The 9,090-nt window shown below is 44.2% G+C and overlaps 1 protein-coding gene across 1 annotated transcript in view; it reads right to left on the reverse strand.

Moving 5' to 3' along the window:
* The window catches only part of LOC103583973 (chromosome unknown open reading frame, human C16orf72), a 26,108-nt gene extending 25,865 nt beyond the window's left edge, over positions 1-243 (reverse strand). The window contains exon 1 of the mRNA XM_008565134.1: positions 145-243. Coding sequence (XP_008563356.1) covers positions 145-243 — 99 coding nt within the window. The remainder of the gene's footprint in view (positions 1-144) is intronic.
* Between the last annotated feature and the right edge of the window lie 8,847 nt (positions 244-9,090).

The raw sequence follows: 9,090 nt of genomic DNA on the forward strand, positions 1-9,090 counted from the left end.
ACCCCCAGGCCCCACCGAAGGTCGCCGCGGACCGGATGACCGCCGCCGCCCCTCAAGTCGCCCGCCGGAACCCGTCTACCGCCCCGCCATGGCGCCGCGGCCTCCTTAAGGCCGCCGCCGATGACCGCTGAGCTCTCCGCGCACCCCGGCCTGCGCCACGGAGCCCACCCCGAAGACTGAGCAACGTCGCAGCCGCCGTCGACGCTTCTGCGGCTGCTGTTCCCCGCCCTCCCCCGCCCACATGCTGACTGGGGAAGCACCGCCCACTCGGCCTGGGCTCCCCTGCCCGGTTGGGGCGCGCTCGCTCTAAAGGCTCTCATTGGTCCGACCTGGCCGGTTCCGCGTGCCGGCCTCTGAACACAGGGTTCTGATTGGTAAATAGGCCTGTCTGTCTGACGTAACCAATGGGCGGGGGGAAGGGAGCGAATGTCTGGAAGGAGGAAGAGGGAGGAGGAGGGGGAGGAACTCACACTGGTTGCATCCGTACCAACCAAGGTGGGGTTAGGAGGATAGAAGGGGGCTGCGCGTGCGCACTTGGTTACTGCCGAGCCTTGGGGCGCTGAGCGAGGGTCACGTGACCGGCCCAGAGACCGCACCCCGCAGGGGCTTTTCCAGCGCTTCCAGACCCGGGGGACGTAAAATCGAGTCAGGTGGGCGTGGAGGGGTGTGCTGGGTGGCAGCATGCTCGCTCCAGCAGCTTGGGCTTCCAGAGACAAGGGGTGTGGAGAAAGTGAATTAAACGCCCAACTAGAGTTCAAGTTCGCAAAGCGCTGTCCCGTCTTTTATTAGAGTCTTGTTTCTTAGATGGGCAAATGGAGGAGCGTCAGAGCCCCAAGAAAAACTGGGGAGTTGTGAGACCAGTGGAGGAGAACCCAACGGCGTCCAGCCGGCCCGGGAAGCCGAGAATAAACTCGAGCGGGAGCGCGAGTGCCGGGGACAGGTCGCGGCGGCCTCCGCACCTGTCCCGAGAAGCACACTCCGGAGCCACGTGCGGCCGCCTGCGTCACGCGTTGGCCTCTGCCTTCCCCAGCCGGAAGCAGCGTGGCGGCGCCCGGGGGCAGTCCCGGCTGCCTGGGCCAGCGCTGCGCCGGCCTCTCCGGGCCCCTGCGGCTCAGCGCTGGTTACCCGACCGGGGGCGTTTCCGGGACCCGAGGCTGGGGACGGGGCGGACACGTAGAGGAGCGATGACCGCACAGAGGCGAAACTGATCCAGGCTTACATGCTGACGGCCGGGGCATCAGCCGGCCTGGGGCCTTGGAGGAGGTCTGCCAGGGGCACCGTCGCCCGCGGCGCTGGGACAAAGCAATGCAGCTTTGAACCCCAGCTTTAAAACCATTTCTTCGGGAGTAAAATCTGACCTCCGCGCGTGGCCTCCGAGTCCCTGCGGGATCTGGCCGTGCCCCCTCTATTTTTATCTGACACAATGTTTCCCACCCACACTGGCCTGCCTCTGGTTTGTCCACGAAACCAAGCTCTTTTCTATATTCGTCGCCTCTCTCTGGACGCTCCTCCTAGTCGTTCGTCAAGGCTCGGCTCAAATGGCCCCTGCACAGGGAACCCTAGTCAGACCAGCCTAGTTAAAGCAGCCCCCTCCACACTCTCCTATTGCCTGTTTATATGTTTTCACAGGTTCTATCCCTATCTGAAATGATCTATTATCATTGCGCTTAGTTATTATGTGTCTTCTCTCACCAAAAAGTAAGTTCTAGGAGGGCAGGAATCTTGTCATCCTTGTTCCTGGTTGAATCCTGAAAGATAAGTAGGGTTTCGGAAGAAAGGAGGGTGGAGGCCATGGTGCGAAGGACATACTAAGCAAAAGAAGGAACGAGAAGGTAGGGAGTAGAGGTTGTGAGCGAAAGCCCTAGTTCTTGGGAGGATAAGAGGGGGAGGTGAGAGCAGCAGGAACTTTGTTCATGCATCATTAGCAGCACAGCGCCTGTTTTGTACAGGCCCTACAAAAACGCAATTTATTGATTCTGTAATATGAAAATAATGTTTTTTCAATGATTGCAATAGAAAAAAATCTGAAAATCAGTTATTTTACAGCAAAAAATAATAATAATAATAATGTGAGTGCATTTTACTATGTTTTCTGTGATGTCAGATTTTTCTGGGGCTTACCAAGGTCTTAGATGAATCTCTGTCTCTCTCCACTACACACACACACAGACAGACAACTCAAGACCAGGCCACTGCCAATTTTTTTTTAAAACCTAAACTGCCTATAATAAAACCTAAGCAACATTATTACACATCGACACCGCCAAGAACTGTGAAAGCAGCGTAAAGGATGTACCAAATGCCAGGATGGCATAAAGTCAGATTTGTGAGGGGGATAAAAGGGTACTTCCCAGTAGTGAGAATTAGGGAGGGCTTCCTGGAAGAGGAAGCATCTCAGCTAGGCCACAAAGCACAAGCAAGACTCCCAGAAAGGACAGGCCCCTCAGAGCAGAGAAACAGGTAGATTTAAAGGCACAGGCATGGGAAAAGCTAAAGAGACCAGGAATGATCTGGCTTGACTTGAACAATATTTTCTTTCTGGTGATGATACAGTGCCATCAAGTACGGCTTTCTGAATAATCACACAGGAACTTCCTAAGTAACCCTGGGCAAGTTACTTAGCCTCATAAATGGAGAGGATAACAGAAACTCATACAGTTAATTCTCAGGATTAAATGAGATAAGTGGAAAAAACTGAGTACCATAACCAGTACACAAATCACTCAATAGAGAGGAGCACTCCAGGGGCCTGGAAACTACTGGATAAGTCTTCGACGTTGGAATTGGGAGGCTTGTATGAGCCAAAATGAATATGACATCTCTCAGCTAACATCTGGAAATTTCACATCCATTTAAAGAAACCAGAGCTTGATGGCTTAAGAAAATGTGGGTTAATGTATACTTTCATTTTTAACATCTTTCAAGACTTTTAAATATGTACATACAAACACTTTTTAACATAAAAGGTATGTTATGCAGCTTGTTGTGAAACCTACCTTTTTTCCATTTTATAATATATCTTGGGCATTTTTTCCATGTCAACAGCATAGCTGCCTTATACCTTCATATTTACAGTCACATAGCATCCTGCTGTATGGGCATATCATAATGTATTTAACAGTTTCCTACTAATGAGCATTTAGGTTGTTTCCAGTGTTTTCATACAACAACGAATACTGAGCATCTTCGTGCATTCATCTCTACACACTTGTTCAATTACTTTCTTTGGATGAATTCTATAAAGTGGAATTGCTTGGTGAAAGCACTGTATTTTTCTGTAATCACTGTTTCCGTTATTGTTACTACAAAAGTCCTCTGTTTCAATTTTAAGAATTCCAATTGTATGGGAGAATATACAGTGAAAAGTAAAAGTCATTCTACCTGCCTCATTCCAGATCCTCCCCAATCCTATTCCCAAGAAATGACTTGTAGCCATTGAAAACTGAGTCACATGTGTATGTCGTGTGCGTTTGTGTACATGTGTGTACCTATACACATGGATGCCCCCCTTTAAGGGAAAAAAGTGATCACTTTATGTGTACTATTTTACAAACCTTTTTCTCTTAACATAATTTGGACATCTTCCATGTTAGAACATAAAGACTCACTCATTGTTTTATAATCTTGCCAAGTGTTTCATTGTATGGTTTGATTATAAAGAATTTAACAGGTCCCCTATTGATACAAATTTAGGCTGTGACTAATTCTTGGCTCTTATTAACAATGCTGTAGTGAACGTCCTTGTATATACATGCTACCATAAACATCCATGCATGTATCTATACATATGTGTGTGCAAATATATATCTTCAGAAATAGTATTTTGGGGACAAAAGGGATATAAATTAAATATTTTAGAAGAGACTTTGAAAATGAGGTAGAGTAATAGACACTACTCCCAGTAGTACATAAGTGTGCTGTTTCCCCACAGTCTTGTCAATAGTGAGTATTATAAAAACTTTCGCCCTTTGTTGATCAAATAACTGAAAAAAGGTTGTTCCCTTGTGGTTGTACTTTGTTTAATCCGGTTTTCTAATATGTTATTGGTCTTTTTGTTTATGTTTTTCCATTTTTCTTGAGTTACAAAGTTTTTTTAAACAAGCAAATCTTTTCCTTTATACCTTCTGAGTTTTGCAACAGACTTAGAAAGGCTTTCCACACTCCAAATTATTTTTTTAGTGAGATCAAATTCAAATTGAAATGATAGTATACCTTTTTCCTTTTTTGTTTTGTTTTGCTTTGCTTTATTTTTGGCAGCTGACCAGTATGGGGATCTGAACCCACAACCCTGGCGTTATGAGGGTACGCTCTACCTTTTTCCTTTTTGACTACCAAACAGAAATGTTAATAGGAAATATGTAACATGTGCCTTAATCACAGTAGGTAGCAAAAGTGGTCTCGCAGACTAATTTCTGCCAGAAAAGGGCAAAGTAAGATTCAAGCGCACAAGTAAAAAGATATGAGAAAAGTCAAATAATAGTCTAAGCACAAAAAGTAAATACAAATAACAAGATAATACAAAATGTCTTTTACTTAACATTTGACAACATGGAAGTCAGCAAACGTGTTTTGTTTTGTTTTGTTTTGTTTTGTTTTGTTTTGTTTTGTTTTGTTTTGTTTGTTTTGTTTTTGCAGCTGGCTGGTATGGTGATCCAAAGCAAACATGTTTAAATAAGAGTGTTTTTGTGTCTTTTAATACATTACTTGCTCAAGTTTAGGATCAATGTTGTTTGTCCAGTCCTGCATTTCCCTTCTGTTGCAGTGGAAGATGAGAAGTCCAGTTCTGCATGTGTAGGTTTTACAAAGGGAAGAAGGCAGCACTCATTTTGCCAATTTCAGGCACTGCTTCAAACGTCCCGTGTCACTTCATCTTTGACAGCTCAGCTCAGGTTTGGAGTTTTTAAGGAATGAAGGCTGCTCGTTCTCAACACAGTTTGAGAAGCTTCTGACTCGTACTTTTTCTTTCTTTTTTAAAAAAATTTTTATTGAATCATAATTGATTATACATATTTTGGGGGTTCAACATTGACATATGTTGATCAAATCAATATTCCTAGCATACACATTGTTACAAATCATAATTATTCTTTATGCCCATTGTCCAATCTCTCCCTCTCCCCTTCTCCCTCCCCCCTCCCCCCTCTTAATTACCCTAGATTTCTTCTCTCCCTCTGAAAGAGTAATGGTTACTCTGTTGGTTTGCTGCCTAGATGATCTGTCCGATACTGAGAGGTGTGTTCGGGTCCCCTAATGGAGTTTGGATGTGTTGTCCCCTCCAAAACTCGTGTGGAATTTTGATCCCCAATGTGGCAGTGTTGGAAACTGATTGAGTCATGGGGGCAGATTTCTCATGAATGAATCAATGCTCTCCCTGGGGGAGGGGAGATAAATGACTGAGCTCTCACTCTATTAGTTCCTGTGAGAGCTTGTTGTTTAAAAGACCCTGGCACCTCCTCTCTCTTGCTTCTCTCTCTTGCTTCCTCTCGCCATGTGATCTGCTTGTACCCACCAGCTGCCTGCCACTTTCCACCATGAGTAGAAGCAGCCTGAGGCCCATGCCAGACGCAGCTGTCCCACAATTGTAAGCCAAATAAACCTATCTTCTTTATAAATTACCCAGTCTCAGGTAATTCTGTTATAGCAACACAAAATGGACTAATACATCCCCCAATATTATCGTAGAGCAGATGCTTCTTCTGTCACTCTGGAATGAGCTTTGTGGAGAAAGACATCCTCTTCTTTGGTCTCTCCTGGTGACTCTCCTTGCGTCAATGCACTCCAGTGGCTGGTGGACCATCTGCGTGGTGGTTGTGGCATCTAGCCACTGTCACAGCAACTGTGATTATGTGGTGGCTGTGGTGGGCCACCCACATGGAGGTGATATTTTTGGCATGCTCCTTACCTAGTTGGCGGAGGTGACGGCAGTGTGCCTGGTTGTGGGTGGGGGTCCAATCCCTGGCTCCAAGCCTCAGGACCCCAGGCAGGCCCCATGGTGCTGGTGGTGTGCCTGGTTGTGGGAGTGGGGGTCCAGTCCCCCTCTATGCCTCAGGACCTGGGCAGGACCCATGATGCTGGCAGTATGCCTGGTTGTGGAAGGGGATCCAGTCCCCAGCTCCAAGCCTCAGGACCCTGGATGGACCCCATGGTGCTGGCAGTTGACTTGGACTTTTTCTTGTAAGCCCATATTTTCAGCAATAGATCCAAGAAAGAATGAAGTTAAATTGCATAAATGCTGGATCTACAATAAACACTTAAAAATATTACCTGTCTGCTTGATTTTCATGACCTCAAACTACACATCTTTATTTTCATCTCTCAGACATTATGAATTCTGAATTTTGATGGTCATACAGTCCTTAAGCTATTGCTCAATAGCTTATTATCTTACTATCCATGTGTACCTTATGATTAATGGCACTTGGAATGGAAGAATGTTAAATGACAATGTAAGATACATGTTATGACCAGCAGTCACCAAATAGAAGACATTGTCAGTATGGAGGCTTCTGTTGAATGCTCAGTTTAAAGATCCTCGGTTTTAAGATCAAACCTCATGAAATTCTTTTTTTTTTTTTTTAAAGATGACCAGTAAGGGGATCTTAACCCTTGGCTTGGTGTTGTCGGCACCATGCTCAGCTGGTGAGCGAACTGGCCATCCCTATATAGGATCCAAACCTGCGGCCTTGGTGTTATCAGCACCACACTTTCCCGAGTGAGTCACGGGCCGGCCCTAAACCTCATGAGATTCTAAATCAGCTGATCTCTCCTGCCCTTAATGTTGTTCTTAGAATGATCCATATTTCAAAGAGCAGTTTTTATATAATCATAAAACAATTATATATATAATCATATATATATTTGTTTATATAATCATATATATTTGTTTCATTCTTCCTTGTACATGTTTCCATTTTCCTAATCATTCATCAAATTATGAAGGTACTATGACATATGTAAACAAAATTAAAAATAAAGAATATAACAGTAAAGGAACTGTGGGAATTCTAATCCTCCCACCTTGAATCAGATTCTCCTCACATACCTTTGTTGATGTATAATTCATATACCCTGCAATTCACTCATTAAAGTACACAATTCAATAGTTTTTAGTATATTCACAGAGTTGTACAGCCATCACCACTATCAGTTCCAGAACATTCTCACCACTCTTATAAGAACCCCCTCACCCATTACCAGTCACTCCCCATTAATATTTCTTTCTTTTGTTTCTGTTTTTGTTTTTGTTTTTTCTGTCCGAAACAAAATCAGAGTACACCTTTTTTTTCCCCAGTCCCTGGCAAGCACCAATCTACTTTCTGTCTCTATAGATATGCCTACTGTGAATATTTCACATACATGGAAACATGTAATATATGGCCTTTTGTGTCTGGCTTCTTTCACTTAGTATATGTTTCCAGGGTTCATCTATGTTGTACCACGTATCAGTACTGTATTCCTTTCTATGGCCAAACAATATTCAAGATATTGAATTCTAGGGGCCGGCCCGGTGGCGCACTGTTACAGTGCGCCGCTTGGGAGCACAGTGGCGCTCCCGCCGAGGGTTCGGATCCCACATACAGACCGGTTCCCGCTCACTGGCTGAGCGAGGTGTGGGAGCAACACCGAGGGTTGCGATTCCGTTGCCGGTCCCGGTCCGGTACAGGCGCGACACTGAGGGTTGCGATCCGTTGCCGGACACGAAAAAAGACAAAAAGGAAAAAAAAATATATTGAATTCTATAGATATACCATGATTTGTTTATCCAGTCAGCAGCCGATGGACTTTAGGTTCTTTCCAGTTTTAGGCTATTATGTATAATGCTGCTGTGTACATTCACATACAAGTTTTGTGTGGACATATGTTTCCACTTCTCTTGGCTATTATATTAGTTCATTTCTATTGCATATACCTGAAACTGGGTAATTTATAAAATAATGAAATTTATTTCTTATGGTTTCAGAGGCTGGGAAGTCCAAAGTCCAGGAAACACATTGCAGCTGTATACCTAGGAATGGAATTGCTGGGTCACATGGTAACTCTACACAGTATTTAACAAATATACAGTTTCTTTTTAAGGAACAGCCAAACTGTTATCCAAAGTGGCTGCACTATTTCATATTCTGCTAGCAGTACACAGGGTTCCAATTTCGGCACATCCTCACCAACACTTGTTATTAACATCTTGTCTTTTTTATTATAGCCATCCTAGTAGGTGTGATGTGGTATCTCACTGTGGTTTTGATTTGCATTTCCCTATTGACAAATGATGTTGAGCATCTTTTCATGTGCTTGTTGGCCATTTGTTTACCTTTGGAGAAATGAAATGGCTATTCAAGTCCTTTGCCCGTTCTTAAATTGGGTTGTTCATCTTTTCATTATTGAGTTGTCAGGATTCTTTACATATTCTAGATACTAGTCTCTTATCAAATATATGATTTGCAAATATTTTCTCCTACTCTCTATTGTCTTTTCACTTTATTGATCTATTTTTTTCTTTTTGGCAGCTGGCCGGTGTGGGGATCTGAACCCTTGACCTTGGTGTTACAAGGTTGTGCTCTAACCAACTGAGCTAACTGGCCAGCCCTTTTCACTTTATTGATGGTATCCTTTGAAGTACAACAGTGTTACATTTTGATGTAGTGCAATTTATCTATTTTTTTATTTTGCTACTTATCATCACATGCTCTTTTTATTTATTTACTTTTATTTTTTTGCAGATGGCTGGTACAGGGATCCAAACCCTAGACCTTGGTGTTATTAGCAGCATGTTGTATGTACCACTCTACCAAGTGAGCTAAACATGCTCTTTTTTTAACTGAGATGAAATTCACATAACATGAAATTAACAATTTCTCATACATTTCATAAAGTAATTTTGTCATAAAAATGCAAATAGCATTTTATCAAAAGCAAAGAATACCCAGGGGCCGGCCCGGTGGTGCACTGGATAAGTGCGCCGCTTGGGAAGCGCGGCGGCGCTCCCGCCCGAGGGTTCGGATCCCACATACAGACCGGTTCCCGCTCACTGGCTGAGCGAGGCGCGGGAGCGCCGCCGAGGGTTGCGATCCCGTTGCCGGTCCCCGGTCCGGT

The sequence above is a fragment of the Galeopterus variegatus genome, unplaced genomic scaffold, assembly GCF_000696425.1.
Source record: "Galeopterus variegatus unplaced genomic scaffold, G_variegatus-3.0.2 Scaffold195, whole genome shotgun sequence".
NCBI lineage: Eukaryota > Metazoa > Chordata > Mammalia > Dermoptera > Cynocephalidae > Galeopterus > Galeopterus variegatus.